This window comes from Lepus europaeus, chromosome 17 (assembly GCF_033115175.1).
Source record: "Lepus europaeus isolate LE1 chromosome 17, mLepTim1.pri, whole genome shotgun sequence".
Classification (NCBI taxonomy): Eukaryota; Metazoa; Chordata; class Mammalia; order Lagomorpha; family Leporidae; genus Lepus; species Lepus europaeus.
Genome location: NC_084843.1, coordinates 42,321,047 through 42,343,614, shown reverse-complemented (window position 1 = coordinate 42,343,614; position 22,568 = coordinate 42,321,047). Strand labels below are relative to the sequence as shown.

Below are 22,568 nucleotides of genomic sequence, written 5' to 3'. Positions count from 1 at the left end.
AGAAGTATAATTAAAGTCCAATTACCAAACAATTTTAATGTCCTACTCCACTAATTCAGGATAAACACTGGAGAACCCAATTCAGTTCTCAAATCTGGATCACTGGAAAGAATGCAAACAAGACCCACAACATGCCTCAAGGATACCTTTCAAACTGTGAAATAGAATGTAATTAACAGAAAAATAAGCACTTCAATGCAAGTTACTTGCCCACTACTTATACATATTGGTTATTTGCACTAGGTTAAACTGCTAGCCTTTATAGAAATTTTTTCTCCTTTCAGTTTACCAAAACACACGTAACTTAGAGGAAGGGGCATTCGTGTCTGATATGTTGACCTTTAAACCCACTTGCTTTTCCAACAGACATCTGCTGGTCATATTAGTCTTCATGTCATATGTCTTAAGGCAGTAGTTCTCAAACTCAGGCTCGAGAACTCTGTAAGCTATTTAAAATTACTGAAATACCCCAAAAGCTTTTGCTTATGTGAGTTACTTCAATTGATGCTTCTTTTTACATATAAAAAGTGAGAAATGCTTTAAATATTTTTCATTTGAAAACAATATTAAACCTAGTATGTTCATTTTAATTTATTTATTACATGTACTTTTATGAAAGTAATTGCTTTGATAAAACAAAATATTTGATAAGAAGCATGTCACTGTTTTACACAGCTCAATAATCTAATTGATGTCTCAGTTCATGGAAGACTACAGTATTCTCTGGTTTGGCCTTCAGTCTGTTGTAATATCATACACCCTTTGGCCTCTAAAACCTCCACTGTACACTCACCAGAGAATGAAACATAAGACAAATAACAGGATAGTGTTCATATGGAAATATTTCTGATCTCACTGAGCTCTTAAGAGAGCTCTTGAGAAGAGCTGCTGTAAGGATATGAGTTGGTGTAAAACAGGGAAGAATTTTCATCTTACTGAAAAGATTCCTCACTGAGAGCTAAAAAATATTTATGAATATTTCTAACTATAAAATACATGAAAATACCCAAATTTATACATTCAATCTGCCACATATTAAAAAGTTATTTCAAGAGAAGTACTTTCATCAATTTTCCCTCTATGCCTGGTAAAACCAATACATTTACAGCCACTCTCCGATCTCTTAACTGAACCTGTAGACATGAGTATCCACTGTAACCTGCTTCATGACTCCAACTGGGTATCTAATAGGCCTCCTGAGTTCACACTTCATGACAGAGCCCTTGATTTATCCTCTTCATAAATCATCTCATTTTTTGCCATCTCAGAAAATGATAACACCATGCATTCAATTATTTACATAAAAAAACATACAACTCGGGATGAGTGTTTGGCACAGCAATTGAGATGCTTCTTGGGAGACTCACAATCCATATTGGAATAGGAGGGTTCAAGTTCCTACTCTGCTCCTGATTCCAGCTTCCTGCTGATCCACTCCCTGGAAGGCAGAAGAAGGTGTCTCTAGTACTTGGGTCCCTGCCTCTCTGAGCTCCTGGATTCATACTGGCCTAACCCCAGTTGCTGTAGGCATTTGGGGAGTGAACAGGTAGACGGGAGATCTCTCTCTTTCCCTTCCTCCCCTACTGCCTCTGGGTGTCTTGGCCTTTCAAATAAAATGAAAATAAATTTTAAAAAGCATACAGTCCATTCCTAAATTTTCTTTCCCACCCATATCTAATCCATGAACTGCCAAATTGCACCACACTTTGCACATGCTGCCATCTTGGCCCAAGTCGCCACTACATTTTTGAGGGATCATGGCTATAGTCTCCTGACTTCTTGTTTCTTCAACCACTACACATTTCATTTCTTTCCAACCTGTGATTATTATTAGCAATCCATTTTTGTACTCATGAAACATAAAGCAGGTCTTTTCTCAATCTAAACTCTTCCTTTGCACAATAAATCTCTTAGAATAAAAAAAAAAAAAAGAAAGAAAATTACGTAAGTCCCTCACATGGACCCTGCTTCTGCCAATGGCTCAAATCTCATATGTAAGTTTTCTGTCTCTTTCCCCAGGCCACATTTTCCCTACCTTACAGTCATTCTAATTGCTATTTGCTTCTTCTGTAATCTTCTATCTGTGCTTTTGTTTTTCTGGCTCTTTTTTGTCACTGAGGTTTCAACTCAAATGTTACCCTCCCAAGGAAGCCACCTGCACCCACACAGTTATTGTCAGACTCAGCTCCATGGTCATCACTCCGCTGTGCTTCACTCAGACAGGACATGACACCACTTTCTGAAAGTGTTTTGCTTCTCTCCAGAAGAACGTACTTTTGTATGTTCTCTACCACCATCACCAGAAGGTAAGCTCTAGGAAAGGGGGCACGGTGGCACTATGGCATAGCGGGTTGAGCCACCACCTGTAATGCCAGCATCACATATGGGGACCGGTTTGAGTCTGCTGCTCTACTTCAAATCCAGCTCCCAGCTAATGGTCAGGGAAAGCACCCACAGACAAAGCCTCTGAGCCTTGGCTTTGCCCTGGCTGAGCTCTGAATGTTGTGGCCATTTGGGGAGTGAACCAGGGGATGGGAAACCTCTTTGTCTGCCCCTCTCTCTGTCTCTCTCTCTCTCTCTCTAACTCTCTAACTCTTGCTTTGAAATAAATAAAATAAGCCTAAAGAAAAGAAGGGACTGGTATGTCTTATTCATTCATGTTTTCAGTGTCCCCTGAGACATAATCAATCAGTACTGAACAGATATTTCTTGAATGTGGGAATAAATAATAAATGATAATAAATGAATCCAGATAAGCCATATTGTGAAAGGAGTTCATTAAGTACTGTTTTTGCTATTCTTAACTGTTGAAGAATACGCAAGGAATTTCAAATATTCACGGACCATATTCGCTATAATCTCAAATGCCCTTTCTACTTTGTAGAAACGTGACATATTCAAGGGGAAGAAAGCACAGTGGTGTCATAATGCATGCTTGGTATACATGCAACCTAATAACAGATTAACCTTACAAAACATTTCCCATATGTTATGTGACATGAAATTCTAGAATTGACATGGTAACAAGTCACTTAAACCTACAGCTTATAAGAAATTTCAAGAATTTCCAAACAAGTCAACTTAATTTTGTTTTAAGAGGATGGCACACAAAATAACGCTCAAAAATTTGTCAACTGGGGTCAGCATGGTGGCATAGCAGGTAAAGCCACCTCCTGCAATGCCAGCATGCCTACAGGTGCCAGTTGATGTCTCAGCTGCTCCACTTCCAACCCAGCTTCCTAAAACCAGCCTGGGAAAAGCAGCAGCAGGTGACCCAGTGTTTGGGCCCCTGCCATCAAGTGGGAGAACCAGATGAAGCAGATAGCTCCTGGCTTCAGCCTGGCTCAGTTCAGACCACTGTGGTCACCTGAAGAGTAAACCAGCAGATGGAAGGTATCTCTTCCTCACTCACTCTCTGTTTCTCCCTCTCTCTGTAACTCTGACTTTCAAATAAATAAATAAAATTACCAACTAAAAAAAATTTTTTTAGGGTACGCAATAGCAAGAAGCTAGAGTCAGAATCAGAGCAGGAATTCAGACCCAGGCACCCCGATATGGGATGCAGGCATCCCAAAACTGGTGCCTTAACCACTGTTCCAGACACCTGTCCCTGGCTGGCTCATTTTGCCTTGTATCACCCCTAAGTTTTTTAAAAAATACTCTATTCTATTTATTTGAGAGGTAGACTTACAGCCAGAGAGGGAGAGACAGAGAGAGAGAGAGGTCTTCCATCTGCTGGTTCACTCTCCAGATGGCCCCAACGGCTGGAGCTGAGTTGATCTGGAGCCAGGAGCTTCTTCTGAGTCTCTCATGTGGGTGCAGAGGCCCAAGCACTTGGGCCATCTTCAACTGCTTTCCCAGGCCATAACATAGAGCTGGATTGGAAGAGGAGCAGCCAGGACTTGAACCAGCACCCATATGGGATGCCAGTATTGCAGGTGGAGGCTTAGCCCACTTACACCACAGCCCCGGCCCAACTAAATTTTTTATTTTGAATATTAATTTTTAATTTCCTCAAGAGCCTTATCATCAACATCCTTATTATTTTTTTTTTTTTTGACAGGCAGAGTTAGACAGTGAGAGAGACAGAGTCAGAGAAAGGTCTTGCTTCCATTGGTTCACCCCAAAAATGGCTGTTATGGCCGGCACGCCGCACCGATCTGAAGCCAGGAGCCAGATGCTTCCTCCTGGTCTCCCACGTGGGTGCAGGGCCCAAGCACTTGGGCCATTCTCCACTGCCTTCCCGGGCCACAGCAGAGTGCTGGACTGGAAGAGGAGCAGCTGGGACTAGAACCTCGGGTGCCAGCGCCACAGGTGGAGGATTAGCCTAGTGAGCTGCGGTGCTGGCCAAATATCCTTATTATTATAAACCTCCTGTTTTCTCTTGTAAATTTAAGTTGAATCATAATTAGCATTCTTTATATGTTATGATATCATCACCGAAAACACAATACAGACTGTTGGAAGTTGTACTTTCTTGTAAATTCATACAAACATATTTGGTACCATATAAATATGATAAATACATGCATCTGTATATTTCCAATATGGCAAGTCAATAAAGATATATGGACTGCAAATATGGGAGCAAATTATTATAAAAGCTTTAAAAACAGCTTTAATTTGAAGGAATGTACCATAGTCAAATGAATCATCAGGGACATCATAAATCTATATTAAGAATGTTGCTGAAGGTATTAAATATTCAAAAACAAAATAAGATGCCATGTAATATAAGAGTAATGTAAAGTGAAGCTCTGTAAATATGAGCCAAGTATAAAATGTAACACTGAATTTGTTCTTCCAGCTATAAAAATGAAAAAATAAATTTTATGATGGGTATACAAGTGGCTTTCTGTGAAAGTTATTATAATAGGCTATTAATCAAACTCTACATGAAACAGACATTTACCTATTCCATTATTTTTTATCAGGGAATAATAAATGAGCTTTTAAAGAAGTATGATGCATTTTGAAGGAATTTTTTAACATACGAACTATCAGTTGTGATTTTATGGAAAGCTTTAGGTTTCCTCTATAAATACATCATTATGTGTTTGTGAAATAAAAAACCATCTTTCATAAAAAGTTGTACCTCTTACTAGATGCTTTTCCTGATATGGGTTTTCTCTTAATAAATAAAAAAAGAAACAATTATTCTTGATATTGAAAGGTATACAGAGTGACTTAACTATTCTTGTTAGGTTATATAGATAGTAAACAGCAAATAGTAAATATTCTAGTTTGTTTCAAAAGCATTTCCTCAATATATTTTTATGAATACTATAGGGTTGTTTTGTAAAACACAGAGAACAATCCACTTCAGTAAGGTTAAGCTGATTAGGCAGAAAAATAATGGTTCTAAATAAAACTGTAATGTGCACATGCTCAATAATGGTTCCTTGATATTTTAAATATGCATGGATTACAAATTCCCAGGAATAGATTTTAATAATTTTAAGTCATCTATCATAATTCTACACCTCTCTTTACTATGTATGCAGCTTTAGTACAAAAACATTTTCATCTTTTCAGAAGAGTTTATAGAACAGCCTACATAGAAAGATCACACTCAGCCTGCTGCTCTCCAATGTAACAGGAGCTAAACTCAGGTGAAGTACAGGCTGCGTTTCTCTTCTCCAGTGTGAAGTCATGGGAGAATTCCATTGAAAACCTGGGAGACCAATTCTGACATTCTCCATGACAGGGCTGGGCTGGGCTGTTGCCATGGCAGTCACACCACAAAGATTCACTGTGCTGGAAAGTAGCTCCCAGCTGTCCTACACTTCGAGAGCATGCCAAAATGATTATCAACCATTGAAGGGTTCTCATTAAAGGGATGGATATTAAAAGTATTAGTCTATCCAGCCACCCACAAAAATCACTGGAAATCTTGTTAAAGTCCTGAAGAAACATATGTATATGTTTTTGAAATGAACCCACAACAACTGTAGAATTCTGTTAAATGTTCAGCACATACACTATGCAACAGCTTTCATGCAAGCATGACTGAAGTAAATGCTACCATGGTAAAAAATTAATGTGTCATTACACCTTTGTGAAGAAATTACAACCTACATTTTCTTCTCACTTTTCAGCAATGCTGTTTTTGCTTTTCATTGTCACCACCAAATATACTTCTGAACTTCCAGATTTGGCATTCTCTCAAAATGAAAAACGGAGATATTGATATTTTAGTGAAAGAATCAGCAAAGAAATAAAATTCATAACTTTTTGGAATAATACTAAGAGGGAAAAAAAACACCTGTTTAAGAGGGGCCATGAACTGTCTTACCAATGTCATATTGATTATTAATTTCAGAATTGATAGCTTTTCATTATCATCTCAACAAAACAAGCATGGTAACTTTCAATTATTTTAAATGTCAGGAATCTTCCAAAGTAAAGAAAGTCACACTATTCCCCTAACACAAAAAATTCAATTCTAACAGTAATAATTTATAAAGAAAGTGGAGAACTATATGTCAATAAAACCACAATGGGGTAAGGCTTTATTTTATAGAATCACATAATCTCTTGGGAACCAAATGAATATGAAGAACACTACCCTTCAAAATACATCAGTTTCAAGTAATGATGCTGATTAAAACAGCTGGATAATTCTTAAATTGCTGAACACCATTATATTCTAGCAGTATATATATATATATATATACACACATATATATACACATATACATATATATATCTCCTTATATATTTTAGACAAAAAAGTATTATTCAACTACATATCCATATTTATCAAATATGTAACTAAATAATTTGATTGCTTCTAAACATAAAATCTACCCCCTTGGCTGGCGCCACGGCTCAATAGGCTAATCCTCCGCCTGCGGCGCCGGCACACCGGGTTCTAGTCCTGGTCGGGGCACCGGATTCTGTCCCAGTTGCTCCTCTTCCAGTCCAGCTCTCTGCTATGGCCTGGGAGTGCAGTGGAGGATGGCCCAAGTGCTTGGGCCCTGTACCCCATGGGAGACCAGGAGAAGCACCTGGTTCCTAGCTTCGGATCAGCGTGGTGCGCCGGCTGCAGCACGCTGGCTGTGGCGGCCATTGGAGGGTGAACCAACGGTAAAGGAAGATCTTTCTCTCTGCCTCTCTCTCACTGTCCACTCTGTCTGTCAAAAAAAAAAAAAAATCTACCCTCATAAAAAAAGAAACTGGTATAACCAAGTTTTTTAAAAGCACTTTTACTGTCACTAAGGACAAGTTAGAGATAATTCTTAAATATGTTGGAAAAATACAAAAACAAAAATTATTGCTTTTCTAGTTTCTTATTTTGAAAAAGACAGCTATCCTTTTGATTATGTATATAGAGACTTTCTTTTATAGAGAACACCTCCCATACCCAACCTTTGCATGTGCCTTCATGGTTACGTCAGTATGTACATAGCATGAAAAGTAGTACCTTCCAGGAATTCTCACAAAGACACAGAAAGCACAAACCAAGATTGATATATTTGACTACACTGTAATTAATAACTTCTGTTCATCAGAAGATATTGCAAAAGAGTCATAGATTGAAAAAATATTTGCAATGCATATAATTGATTGTGGTTAAGCTCCAAAATGTGTCTAGTCAGCCAATAGAAAAATAGAAAATTACAAAAGTTCATAAAATAAACACAAACATTCCAAAAATAAGTGAGAAGATGTTTGACCTCATTAATAATCAAGTGGTACAAACTGAAATTATGTATGGACATTTCAATATCCACCAGATTGATAAAACTTGCATGTCAATATAAACTATTGCCAACATGAGGAATAAATAGAAAACTTAGGGGTCAATTGTAATCAGATACAATTGGGAAAAAACACTTTGAAAGGAAGTTGGTATTATACAACAAATTTGAAGATTCACAATCCATGTGACCCAGGAGAGGTACACTAGAGAATTTAATGAACACATTTATCAGAACACACAGGTAACAATATTTATAAAAGCACCATTTCAGAGAGCAAAATAACTAGGAGAAACCCAATACCATCAGGAGCTAAAAGGGTAAATAAATACATGGAACATAGTATACATAAAATAGAGCAGTGTACAAAAAAAAATTCAAGTGGCAGAATTACTAGATGTATGTAACATTCAAAAACAGAAAAATTAAACATGTGCACTACCTCCCAGGGAAGGTTTTGAAAAGGAAACCTTATGAGGACCGAGTTTTTATATTCTAACCTGTAGAATATTAGTTTGAAGACAATCTTGGAGTTTAGGGAAGGGAATGAAGATATGCTGTGGCTCAGCCATGGGGAATCCCTCTTCCTTCTACACAAAATTTCTGTAGGCAGGTGCTATGTAGTCATGGCTGGTATGCCTCGTGAGAGGAGGTTCTTGTCATCACTCAAGTGCTAACTTCACTTTTGGAACATTTTAATTAGCAGAATACCGATTCTCCAGCTTCCCCAGTTGAGCTTCACCTAAACCTTGGATTGTTTCTGCGGTCATCTAGATTCATACAGAATGTTTTTCATGAGACAATGTTTTCAGTATCTAAAACATAGTTTATCCTTTCCTCCTAAACCTTCCCTCTACATCTGAAACAATGTCAAATCTCTGAAATACATACTATGCTTCCTGAACCTGCCCAAGAAAATTAAAGACCTTTTTGAAGCTTTGTAACCTGAAATGAACATACCTCATGAGTCCCCTAAATATCTCCGCTCTCTTTGCCACTGCCTCTATTACTAAAATATATTTTAATATTTATATTTATTATTTCAAGATTTTCCTCGTGACAACCCTTTATAAACATTTTGTTTTGTTTTATAAGAGCAATGTATAAGCTTGCTCTTTTAAGATAACATTATAAACAGCCTTGTAAGAGAACTGCAAAAAATAATTGTCAGTGTGTTAGTGCTACAACTGTGCTGAAGATAGCTTTCCCATCAACATGCAAACCTCTGAAGGCCAAATGGCAACACCTGATTTTGGAGACTTTAATAGTCTGTTTCTCATGTTAACTTTGCTGAGATCTAATTCATATGAAAATGAATTCAATTCCCTGATCCTCTCAGATACTGTTTGGAACGCCACCTGACATAGTGAGGCTCATCATCAATGTTCAGTTTAATAAAAAATAAAATCCCTCTTTGAATGTAGGATTCACTTAATCATACAACGGCAGTAAAAATGTTTCAGGGGGAAAACAGAACTCGCAACATGAGGTTGTAGATGTCTGCAGTTGGAGGAGGCGGCCACATGAGTCATGTCCACACAGAATAATACATAATGCTGGACATCAGCATAACTGATCACCCAACTCTCTGGAAAAGGGAAGCAGCTGACCAGTCTTTACATGGCAAAACTAAAGTTCAGGAACGATCAAGCCTAAACATGAGACTAGCCCCTCAGCCCCTCAGAGCTGAATGTAAATTATGACATACCACTTAAGAGTTAGGATGCAAAAGCCCTATTCAGACATTTGCAGAATAAGTTGAAAAGAATGTTCCTTCTTTAAAAATCATTTTTTAATTGTGAGTTAAATCAATGCTATTGATTATAGGCAGAAAAATGGGGCCTCCAAGGTAAATGGTGGAATTGAATCCTAAACAATAAGGACAGAGAGGTAGACCAAGAATGAAGTCAAATCACAGTCATTTTTAATTAGAAAAAAAAAAGGACCCCGTAAGAGGAGAGGGATGGATGCTAGATGATCCGTAAGAGGTCAGAAAACATCCCAGTGTTGAAAGGAGGCAGAGGCCTGAGTGTTTATAGGAAATACCTTGGATTGTTTCCTTTTTGAACTATTGCTGTTGAGGTTTATTTTCTCCTTGCAAATAATGAAATCATTTTTTTTCCTGTAACTTAAAATTGTGCATTTTTATGGATTCCCTAAACTAGTATATACATAATAAATATGTACTATAGTACTTCTAATCTGTACTTCCAAAGTTAGCACTGCACAGCACTTGAGTAGAACTCCATAGTTGCAACTTGCATCTCAGTTTACTTACTACGCGATCTTATTTATTTCTCCAGGCATTCACAGCCTCATTCAGACAACATGAATGCAGATTACAGACTAACATGCAGATAAAAGGATGCCTACCTAGTAAAGTTGTTGTGAAGATACAAAATTCAACAGTTACCTAGATAGTGATCAAACAGTACGTTGCTTGTAAGCGCTTAAAACAAATTATCACTAACAAACAACTCATTAAAAAAAAAAAAAAACTCGCTGTTGTTAAAAAAATTTCAACACAAAATGACCAATGGCCATGGAACATTAAACAGACATCTGCCACTTTTAAAAACAAAATGCCATCTATATGCCCCTACAATAAAAGGTCACAAGAAATGCGTAAGATCAAGACCTCTATGCAAATAAACCATTTTATTGGATATAAATTAGAACATTTCAATACAGAATGTTAGAGTAGATTTTCGAAGAATAAAAGATCACTGATTTTAAATCAGTGAATCAGAATTTGTTTTATTTTGGATGAAGGTAGACCAAAGTTTATTTTTATGATCAAAAAGGAGGACAAGAATGTAAGAGTATTAACAGATGTTCTATCATAATTAAGACCAATGTCTATTTGTTTAAATAAACTGTATTAATTATTTTGCAAGTCACTTAACATATCTGAACATAATTAAAATGTAAACAGTGTCATAAACAACTTAATCTATTCTATTACTACCTTAAGAAGCTAATTCTACAGAACTCCAACCAAAAACTGAAATAAACACTTGTATTAGGCAGCAACTCTAAGTATCTAAAAGTAACACAGCTCATCTTGCTTAAAAATGCATGACAATATATGTAAAATACCTTCATATTATTCTCCCCTAGACATCCAATTAGTTAAGTTTAACCATATGACTACTCTCTTTTGTTAAAACCATGAGAAACTTTGGCATTTAGATAGGCAAAAACACTTGGGACACTGCCCAGGCTTAAAAAAAACACTGAAAACACATGGTAAGCATTTTATGAAGAACACTTCATTTCAATAAAGAAAAATTGACTGATGAAAATGAAAAACTGGACTGATTTTCTACATAAAGTCCCTAGATGTTTTGTTCAATGTCTTTATAGTAAGCAAGTTTGTGAGAGATTCCTTTATCCATGGTTACTATGGTACACTCTTCATAAATATGAATGCTCAAATATGAAAAAGGACCCGTTTATGTCAAGAATACTGCTATCTAAATTTGAGGAAAATTGAATGTGTTGATAAAAAAACTATACAATAAAAATTTCCTCAATTAAACTTACAAAAATTTAAATGACAGAGGTTTCCTTTTTCAGTTTTAAACTGCTTTGACATAAGAATAAAAGTACCCTATCAACCAAAGTTACACTGAGTTGGTTAGCACTACCTTTTAAGGGAGAATCAGTATAAGTTTGTAAGCTTGTGGTCATTTTACTGAGTTTAGCAGAAGGCAATCAACAGTATCCTGAAAAATCTGTGACTCTGAATATCAATATATTATTTAGAGCCTTGGTTTTAGCAGGATAATTAAAACAGGTTTCTTAAGAGATAATTAAGATGACATGCTATTTATTCAATTTAGCAATAAAAGAAAGATAAATGTAATTTTTAAAAATTATGTTGAAGCAATGGGGAAAATTTATTACATTTATCTTTTACCTAGAAAACCAATAAAGACTATCACAAGTATTTCTTCCTCATTTTCTTATAATTGTGGTATATACTCTCATATATATATATATATATGAATTCTCATATATATATGAATTTTGAATTACCCTCATATATATATTCAAAATTCATGGAAACATGGAATTAAAAGGTAAGTTTGTTTTGTTGCAAAAATGCTTCAAAATCCATTCATCCATTTCTTGAAGACCCTTCCTCTGTGTGTGTGTGTGTTGTATCTGTGTGTGCACATGCATTGTGCATTTATAACAAACGTCTTTTTTCCTTGTCTTATTCCTCTATTATGTTGCAAAGATGTACTGAGTTTATATCATAGCATATGGTATTATTAAGTTTACAACAAGTTATGAGGTATCCATCAGATGAGTAAATGTTACTCAAAGATTTCACATATTCTTCTATGGAAAAGGTAGCAAATTTCTTGGTATACATGAGGTTATCGCATCATGTTAGCTGGAAATATAATCTTTTCATTGCTTTTATTTAGAGATGAAGTACAGTTTAACAAGATATGTATGGGTGCCTAATTGACAAGGATTGGACTTTTGATGGTTAATTTCATACATCAACTTGGCTAGGACATGATCATACCACATAATTGGTCAAACATTCTCTACATGACTCTGTAAAAGTATTTTTTTGGAAGAGATTAATATTTAAATCAGTAGATTTTGAGTAAAACTGATACTCTCCAAAACTTGGGTCTGACTCATTCCATCAGCCCAGATAGACAAGAAGCTGACTCCACAAAAAGGCAGTTGTCCCTGTAGACACCTCCAGCCTTGACATCCAGTATCAGCTCTGCCCCGGTCTCCAACCTGCTGGACCTACTCTGCAGATTTTGACTGGCGGCCTCCACAATCACATGAGCCAATTTCTTAAGATATGCATTTTATTCTTTCTGTACAGACACACACATACTGTATTTGTTCTGTTCCACTGGGGAACTCTGAGTAATACATAGCCCCATAGTTAAGAACATGAGCTCTAAATCCAGATTCTCTGCAAGAATTCTAAGACCTGAGCCCATTACTTAACCTTATTGTCTCCTCTGGAAAAGAGGGGATAATAACTATCAGCCTTTACCTCACAGGACGATTTTGAGGATTAAGTAATTTTATATATTTAGAAAAAGGACACTCTACATATCTTGCATTGTTCTAAATATTCAACAAATACTATTGTTTCCATGCTTCTTTTAAAATAGCCAGAGAATCTGCATTTAGGCCCAGAAAACAGGGATGACATGGATAAACAGAATATTTTTAAGGAAATAGTTACAAGGTTGTTCAGAAGTCTATTTTCATAAGAAATATTCAAGATGAAGGAAAAATGAAACCAGTGGATTTACAGATTTTAGTTTTGTGGATGAAATATCAATAATCAGAATTTAAAAACAGCCTGAAGTAAAGGTACATACTGCTTTATACAATCGTGCTATTCTTCAAAAGAAGCCTGCCAATACAAAAATCTGGAAAGTTAAATCATATGACGTCACTGATACGTGATAATCTCAGAAATGCTTTAAACATGGCTTCTAATTATTAGTAGTTCTTAATATGCTACCTCATTTTTATATTCTATACTTCACCTCCATACATTTCTTCTGTGTTTTTCATCATTCCTGTTCATTATCCCCATACGTCTTTGCCTTATAATTTCATCTCTTTTCCCTGATAACCTTCTATCAAATTTTTCCATAAATGATTTCATCTTAACTTCCTAACTCCCGAAAGAAGGCAGAAAGCAGAGAGACTTCCATCGCCAGCACTGAAGATGCAGTGGGCCAGATGGCTCTAGGTACTGGTTATCTTGTTGAGCAGCATCACTGGCTTTAGCCACTGGAAGCCTCTAACCACCCGATCCTGACCCCACAGTGGCAAGAAACAGACAAACATCCCCCAGAGCTCACAGCCACCACCAGTTCAAAACTGATCACAGAAAAAAACAGTATCTCCGTTTTAAAAACTGGGTGGGTAAAACTCAGGGAAATTAAGTGACCAGCTCAGATACACCCCCACTCTTAAGGACCTATAAACTTATCAATTATAGAATACTGTCATGAATCTTTTCGTGAAATGGTGTCACCTAATAAACCGACTGTGGCGCCCATAAGCCAACTATGTGATATTAGAGACATTTCTGAACTCTCTTCTTAGCTGGTTTAGTCATTATATGAAGCTTCTTTCTTCTTACACACAAAAAAAATCTATTATAAATTCCAAGTTATAAATAAGCATCATGAAAACTGACACAGACATAAAACATCCACACAATTCGTGTCTTGGTTTTCTTCCACAGAACTTTTTATCTCAGCTTGTGCAGGTTTTATACAAGCTACCTCTCTTACAAATTAACCAGCTAATACGCCTGTCTTTATAGTCCACCTCTATTATACACATAAGCTAGCAAAAGCATTTTCTTTTAAAGCAGAAACGTTCATCATATATTAAAAGTCACAAGTTCAGCTCAAGATGCTGATCACCTGACCAAAAACACTTCCAATGACCTTGAACTCTCTTTGAAATTTTCTGAGTTTGCTCAATGATCTGACAGAATATGGTATTATTCAGTATAATAAAGAGCATTTTTATATTATCATCCTTCCGCATGTCTACAAAATACTGGATCCTCATGTTAATATTCTAAACACAAAAACTTCACATAATTAGTCAACCACTGTACCAAGTAGTGTTTCACCTCTTTTCACACTGTTTCTTAACAAAATAAAGAAAAATGAAATTGCCTCATGTAATGCACTGCCATCTGTGTGTAGGCTGATAAGATGAAAAAGCAATACGATGAATGCGAGAGGACCAGGGTTACAAGCCATACCTTCCATGACATACACCAGTGACCCCACGTCTCCTTCTTTGATGATGCAGCTGTCCTTGCCATACTCCACCGGGTACATACAATCCACAATCTCCTGGATCTGTGACAGCTCCAAGTTTTTCATAAAGTCATTGTCAAGGATAGCTTCCTTTATAAGATCCTTGGACCTACGGCAAGAGAGGGAAGAGTTACTGGCACATATGACAAGCTCTTTCATAGCTGGTAAGGTCTAGCAGAGCCGCACAGTGCCCTGGCACACTATAAAGGCATTTTCTTGTTAGGAATCCAGTAATTTTCTCAAAGACCAGAGAACAAAGTAGTTTCATGGCAGCAGAACAGGCACTGAGAAATTTTCCTTTTAGTAAAGTATCATTTAATAAAGAAGTGGTCAACAAAATAAACCAGAAGACTGTGTTTTGTTTTGAAACTTCTAATATCCACAAAGATTGTGGGAAAACCAATAGACAAACATTATAAATTGAAGCCTGTAGTTTAGTTGAAGAATAAATATGAACAAAATACAAAAGGATTTTTACTGAACAAATACTATTCTCTTTATGTAATATAAGAGAACTTCAGGCATGTATTATACTGTATGCAATTATATTTTAAAAACAAAATGTGTTTACTTATTTCTTGTATGCTTCTTCCACTACTGCTTATGCTTTACAAGAACAAGAATCATTTTTAATTTGTTCCCCACTGCATGCCTAGTATCTACTCTGATGCCAGGCATAGTATAAGTGCTCAAGAAATAAGTTGGATAAAAATGGTTAGAAACTGGATTCCTAATTAGCTGTTTGAAACAGCTAGTAGAAATGTGATAGTTCTTTATCCACAACTCATGCTTCTTTACAGAATATTTATTCAAGCAGCTTAAGTTGAGGTAACTAGGCAGATAAAACTCTACTGAACAAGATGTTTGAAATGTAACATGATTTAGATATAGAAAACATATTTACAAGTTCTGTAACTGGGATTCAATAGTTATAAAGACAGTTTTGCAGTACTTAAAAAGATGATGATAATTGTATTGCTTTGCTAAGAAGTTCCAAATTATTTCCTAAGAAATCAAAATCAAAGTGGAAGAGATACTAAGAGGTGTTTTATGAGGAAGAACACAATCATGGTATTATCAGAGAAGTCAGACTTTGAACACATAAAGGTAAAAACCCAACAACAGTACCTTTGGAATTTTATAACTAAAGTATTAATTAAAAAATGACCACAAGCTGGCCTTTTCCTACATTTGCTTAGTATGTCGCTTTCAGGGAAATGACAAAAAATGGAGAACAAACACTGAAGAATTAGCCCTCCCTCCTTATTTCTAGGGGCTTTGCAGTCCATCTTAACCTCAGTCTAATAGGCCTAGCCTTCACAGATTATGCTCTAAAAAATTTAGCTTTAAGTGATAAATGTTTGAAATACAAATGTGTGTATATATATATATATATAATACATAATATATATGTAAAACAATGAAAAACAATTGTTATGAAGAAATTTCTAGGATACACTGTTAGGATATATTATAATATAAGCTTATAAAAAGTGTTAATTCCATGGATAAGATTCTCAAACTGTTCTTAAATGAAATGGGAGAATATAGAATTTTTTTATATTAAAAAAGCATCTATATTACGAAATGTAAAAAAAAAAAAAATAAGTGTTGACATTACGTATCTGTGAGTCCCAACCTGACTTTGTCACCCATGAAACTCTTGAGTGGGTAGTCTTACTTTTCAGAATCTCTGTTTTATCAACTTTGAAATGACATTAAAAATATCAACCTAACAGGCCTGTATGTGAACACTGACGAGAATATAATGTGACTTTGAGTAAATGGTGGTTAACAACGGACGTAATAGTATTAACAGGAGTAGCACTAATAGAAGAGATGGCAATAGAATATACCAGTAGGACTTGAAATGGGAACAAAAGAAACTAACAAAAGGTACGGATTTTTGCCTCTGTTGAGATTACATATTTTCTTTCTACTTTTCTAAATCTATAAAATTTCTTATACTGGGCATGTTTTCTATGTTAAAAAAAAAAAACAACTTCATTCCAAATGTCAATTATTAAAAATAACTATCCTGTGAGGAAACATTAAAATAATTTCTTGCACATTTAATTAATGACTAGATATTTAATATTGGTTAACTACTAATGGTATATGCAACATTACTAATTTTTTTAAACTTTTATTTATTTATTTCCATTTTATCTGAAAGGCAGAGAGAAATACAGACAGAGATCTTCCATCTGCTGGTGAACTCCACAGATACCCACAACAGTCAAGGCTGTGCCAGGCCAGAGTCAGAGGCCCAGAACTCAATCTACATCTCCCACATGGGAACCCAAGCTCTGGAGCCATCCTCTGTTGCCTCCCAGGGTGCACATTAGCAGGAGTATGGATTAGAAATGGAACAGCTGGCATTCAAACAGGCACTCTGATATGAGTGCAGGTGTCCTAAGCTGCCACCTTACTGCTGTGCCTGCTCTCTATCTGGCTCTTTTTAGAAGATTCTCCTTCCTACAGCTTGTGTGGAGTTTGACACGATGGCAGGAAATGTCAGTTCATGAAGAGATGATGATGGACGGCCAGTCGTTGACAATTTCAGGACATTTTCCATTTTAAAAGTCCCTTTTGTGGTATTTCAACATTAAGTAGGGCTCTTTAGATGCACGTTTTCTGGTATGTTAACGTTAATAAAACAAATTAAAAGCTCCAGCTTGCAAAACTTTGTCTTGAAGAGTTGATCACATTGAGTCTTCAATACAAGATGCAAAACTTGTCTCCATCCATGATTTCCATGTGATCCTGTTCCTTAAGCACAACACTACCGACTTCAGCATCAGTGTCATCCGCATGTTAATTCCTGAGATCTACTGTTGTTTAAGATTAGTTTTCCAAACACCAGGGCTTAGTTGATCTTCAGGAAATTAATTTAAGTCAAGTTATATTACAGTCTCTCCTTACTAAAAAAAAAAAAAAAAATATTTATTTTATTTGGGTCTAAAAGTGAGACCATCCAGTGAATTCAAAATTTCTAACATAATACAGACTGGATGTGATCAATCCAAAATAACAACTTATTTAGCTACATGCCCAATATTATCCTTTGGGAAATATTAGTAGTGCTCCATTAAAGACCTAAGTCCTAAAAATGTGGCAGATTAGAAATAAATCTCTCTTCCAAGAAAATAATTAGCTCCATCTAAAGATGAATGAACAAAGTCACTCTCTTTCCGCTCATAAGCAGTTCCATTAACCTCTTTTATGAAGACATCAGAAAAGATGAAGCAATGAGCTCCAACACAATCCTTCAGGATTATCAAAACCTTCCAAGGGTCTATTACAGGGTCGGGGAGGAGAAGCAGTGGCGGTGGAAGAGGTTTCAGTACGTTATTCGTCACATTTGATTTTCGATGGAGTCCTTCCATCCCCAATCACTAAGGAAACAAACTAGAGGCTCTCATATATGACCTTCAGTCTTGGTTAAACAAACTGATCAATATAGGACCTATGCCTTATCATTTATCCCACTATATAGGATAACAACATTTTTTTTAATCTCTGAAATGTGATCAGTAGTCCCCCTCTGCCCTCACAGCAAGATAGAAACAGCACCTCTGTATAGCGCACCTCAAAGACATCCTTGTCAGTGAGTAATACTCAAAGCTCTACCTCTTCACATAATTCTCATTATGTCCTTTTACATTGAGGGCTGGGAGATTTAGGTCAACTCCCATTGACCTGAAGAAATGGTCTCAGACAACCACTGTAAGTAAGCCACGATGCTGCACTTCACATCAGGTGAGCTGTGTTATCAGTAAGGATAACTGGGAAAAGCAGATATCACAAGTAGCTATCTACCCAAACAATTTTAACATCCTGCAAGAATTAAGCACTCTGATTTCAGAGGAATGAGAAGGAAATATAAAAACATTCCTCTTTTCGGACTCTTCCTATCTGCCTCTGTGTACAAATAATCTATTTTTAAAAACATTTTTTTCCCTTTCCATGTCCAAACGTTGTGGCTTTTTCAATTCAAACACCCATATAGGTAACTTGGTTCTTTGGAACAAGCCCTATTTTTCTGTCATCATCAAACTGTTGGTCTCTGGAATATCAGCTACATATAATGATGTGCTGACACAGTGGCTTCCTGGAGGTGGGAGGGAGCCCTAGTTTGTAGCATTTGCCACTTTCTGTGGTGTAAAAACTCATACCATGGCCAACTTCAAGCTAACACAAAGTCAACCCACTTGCAAAGTTCCTGAAAATTTAGCAAGTAAATCTGACATGAACCAGTTGAATTTGGCTCCAGCATATTCCCAGATTATTTTTATAACATCCTCAGAATTTACGGGGTCAGTGTAGTGCACAGTACGTTGAGGTACTGCTTGGGACACCAGCATCCCATATGAGAATGATGGTTTCAGTCTTGGCTGCTATGCTTCCAATTCAGTTCCCTGAAAATGTGGCTAGAAAATCAGCAGAAGATAGCCCAAGTACTTGGGCCCCTACCACCCACACGTGAGACCTGGATAGAATTCCAGGCTCCTGGCTTCAGCCTGGTCCAGTCTGTCATTGCAGATATTCTGGGAACTTACCAGTAGGGTGAGGTGTCTCTCTCTAGCTCTCTATCTCAATCTCTAAATATCTCTATCTCTATTTCTCTGTCATTCTTCCAAATAATTTTTTTTTAAAAAAAGAATTTACTGTGACTTAATCTACAAATGCTGAAACCAACATAATTCATTCCTTAAAAATTTCACTAAGTTGTATAATAGCCCCAGAAAAAAAATTTTCTTTTAATTTATTTGACAGGTAGAGTTATAGACAATGAGAGAGACAGACAGAGAGTAAGGCACTCCCTCCGTTGGTTCACTCCCCAAATGGCCGCCATGGTCAGAGCTGCACCGATCCGAAGCCAGGAGCCAGGTGCTTCTTTCTGGTCTCCCATGTGGGTGCAGGGGCCCAAGCACTTGGGCCATCCTCCACTGCCCTCCCGGGCCACAGCAGAGAGCTGGACTGGAAGAGGAGCAACCAGGACTAGAACCCAGCACACATTTGGGACGCCGGCACCACAGGTGGAGGTTTGTTAAACCAAGTGAACCACGGCGCCAGCCCCCAGGCCCAGAAAATTTAATGCCAGCTTTTACAAGAGTTGTTCTAAACTTTCAATTTTAGGAAAATGAATTGAAAAGTCCACTTTCCCATTTGCTTATTACAGAGAAATTCTCTGAATGGATTCAAGAAATATACTTGATAGAAATCGCCTTTCTACACAATCTTAGGTAAAAATGGGCAATTCTTTTTTTTTAAACTTTTATTTAATGAATATAAATTTCCAATGTACAGCTTATGGATTATAATGGCTTCCCCCTCCCATAACTTCCCTCCTACCCGGAACCCTTCCCTCTCCCGCTCCCTCTCCCCTTCCATTTACATCAAGATTCATTTTCAATTCTCTTTATATACAGAAGATCAATTTAATATACATTAAGATTTCAACAGTTTGCACCCACATAGAAACACAAAGTGAAACATACTGTTTGAGTACTAGTTATAGCATTAAATCAAAATGTACAGCACAGTAAGGACAGAGATCCCACATGAGGAGCAAGTGCACAGTGGCTCCTGTTGTTGACCCAACAAATTGACACTCTAGTTTATGGTGCCAGTAACCACCCTAGGCTCTTGACATGAGTTGCCAAGGCTATGGAAGCCTTCCAAGTTTGCCGACTCTGATCATATTTAGACAAGGTCATAAAAGACAGAGTAAGGATAGTAACCAATGATCCTAAGAGTGGCATTAACCAGGTCTGAACAATTATACAGCATTAAGTGGGGAAGAGGACCATCAGTACACACAGGTTGGGAGTAGAGCCATTGGTGGTAGAGTAGAGGTTATGATTACAAAGGAATGAGGCCCAAGTGCGCTAGACAGGGTCTAGAACAAAGGACAGAGTCATTATTAGAGGAGCTAAGAAAGGTGCTATCTAAGCTACAATTAAGTTTTCTGATTGAGAGGCAAATAGAACCTGATAGAAGGGGCTTGATAATAATCTGGTGGGCTTTAGGCCTTGTAAGTTAAGAGGCCCAGACCTATCTATCTCTTCACATGGGGTATATCCTAAGGGAGGTGTGAACCTCCTAGGGGAAGGCACTCTGTTGACTTTCATTACTTGGCTGGCCTGGGAGGAGAGCTGGCCAGGTAAAGGCAGGTGGCATCTCTAACAAGAAGTTTACAGTTCTGCCTGCAATGTTGCTGACCCTACTTGACCATCCCCTCAGCTGCAGTGGTCACTTTGGAAGTTGGGCTGAGTGAAGGGCTTTTCAGCTTAGAGCCAATAAGATCTGTGGCTCTGACCTGGGCATCCTTCGACTCCAGGGCAGGTCCATTTCCAGTGATCCAACTCTTGGCAGAGCTGCCAGGGCTCTTCACAAGCTGACTTCTGCTGAAGCCCAGGCTTACCACATTGAAAGCCACTGCAGTGGACTGGCCTGTTGGGTCTCCTTGAGGGCAGATCACTGTACAGATCAGCCATTAATAGGCCTGCCACCAAAATGGACAATTCTAAGATGAGTACAGGAAAACATACACTTACTTCCGAAACAAGGAAGCCAGCACTGATCCCTGCTAATAAGCAGACCCTCACTGTTTTTTTAACCTATTAAACTGGAATGCTATGTTGAGGCTACCAGATCGTAGGCTAGCAATATCTAATGGCAGCAGTGTTGCTACAGGGAGCAGAGAAGGCTGGGCTACCCTAGCTTCTGTGAGCTGAGGACTGCAGGACAATACGATCCAAACATTGATTGGTCAGGGGGGTATCGCCCAAACAAGGGATCCTATTTTTTGCCAGGTAATTTTCCTGCCTGAATTCTACAGGTATAAGATGACTGGAAGCTAAAAGACATCCACCAGCCCACATCTTAAAAAGATAAAATTTAATCCTGCAAAGCTATTGGCCAATTTAGACACTTAGTCAAAACTGTTAACCAGTTTTCAATAAGTTTCAGCCTGGATTTTCACAGCAATCAACACTTTGTATAGCTATCCCAAGTTAATCACAGAGAGAATACTCATGAAGAAATCAAAATTATTTGCAGCATGCATACGTATAAATAGCATTTGATACAAAACATAAGAATCATTGAGCAAAAATACAATAACATAATTCTTAGGTGACCAATGTCATTTATCTTTTGTCCATTACACACAGAGAAATCTTTTCCAGTTGCCAATTGCCTCCTAACTTTTTTCCTATAGTTGTATAATAAATTTTCTAGTTCCACATAACTAAATCATAAAATCATGAATAAACTGTTCTAAATAGAAGATGGCTAGGCCATAAAATACTTGCTCAGATGTCATTCAGATGATAACTTGAGCTTTCTCCTTTCTAACTAATACCCTCATCTACTTTCATTAACTAGGAGAACACTAAGCAGCTCTTGAAATCACTGCTTAGATGTTACTAGATGGGATGAACTTGTAATAAGTAAAAGAAAATGATAGGATTAAGTGTCAAAAGGATCACATAAACAAGACTAGTGTCTGCTAATACTAACTGATAGAATTAAAAAGGAGAGAATGATGCAACATGGGAAGCAGGATACACAGCAGACTCATAGAATGGCAGATGTCCTAAACAGCACTCTGGCCTCAGAATCAGCCCTTAAGGCACTCGAATCTGCTGAAAAACCCATGAGAGTATTTCAGGCATGGAAAGCCAAGACACTCTGGAAAAAAAAAAAAGAGACTTAAATGAAAGATCTCTGTGAGTGAGATCCCAGTGGAAAGAATGGGCCATCAAAGAAGGAGGTACCTTTCTCTGAAGGGAGCAGAGAACTTCCACTCTGACTAGGACCTTGTCTAAATAAGATCAGAGGTGGCAAACTCAAGAGGCTTCCATAGCCTTGGCAGCTCATGACTAGAGCCTCAGATGATTACTGACGTCATAAATAAGAGTGTCAATTGTTAAATCAACAACAGGAGTCACTGTGCACTTACTTCCCATGTAGGATCTCTGTCCTTAAAGTGTTGTACTATGTCAATTAA

The 22,568-nt window shown here is 37.2% G+C and overlaps 1 protein-coding gene across 2 annotated transcripts in view; it reads right to left on the bottom strand.

Annotated features, from left to right (window-relative positions):
* The window catches only part of PRKG1 (protein kinase cGMP-dependent 1), a 1,351,832-nt gene that overhangs the window by 1,158,527 nt on the left and 170,737 nt on the right, over window positions 1–22,568 (bottom strand). For both annotated transcript variants that reach the window (XM_062214515.1, XM_062214514.1), the window contains exon 2: window positions 14,491–14,657. In XM_062214515.1, the coding sequence (XP_062070499.1) occupies window positions 14,491–14,657 (167 nt within the window). The remainder of the gene's footprint in view (window positions 1–14,490; window positions 14,658–22,568) is intronic.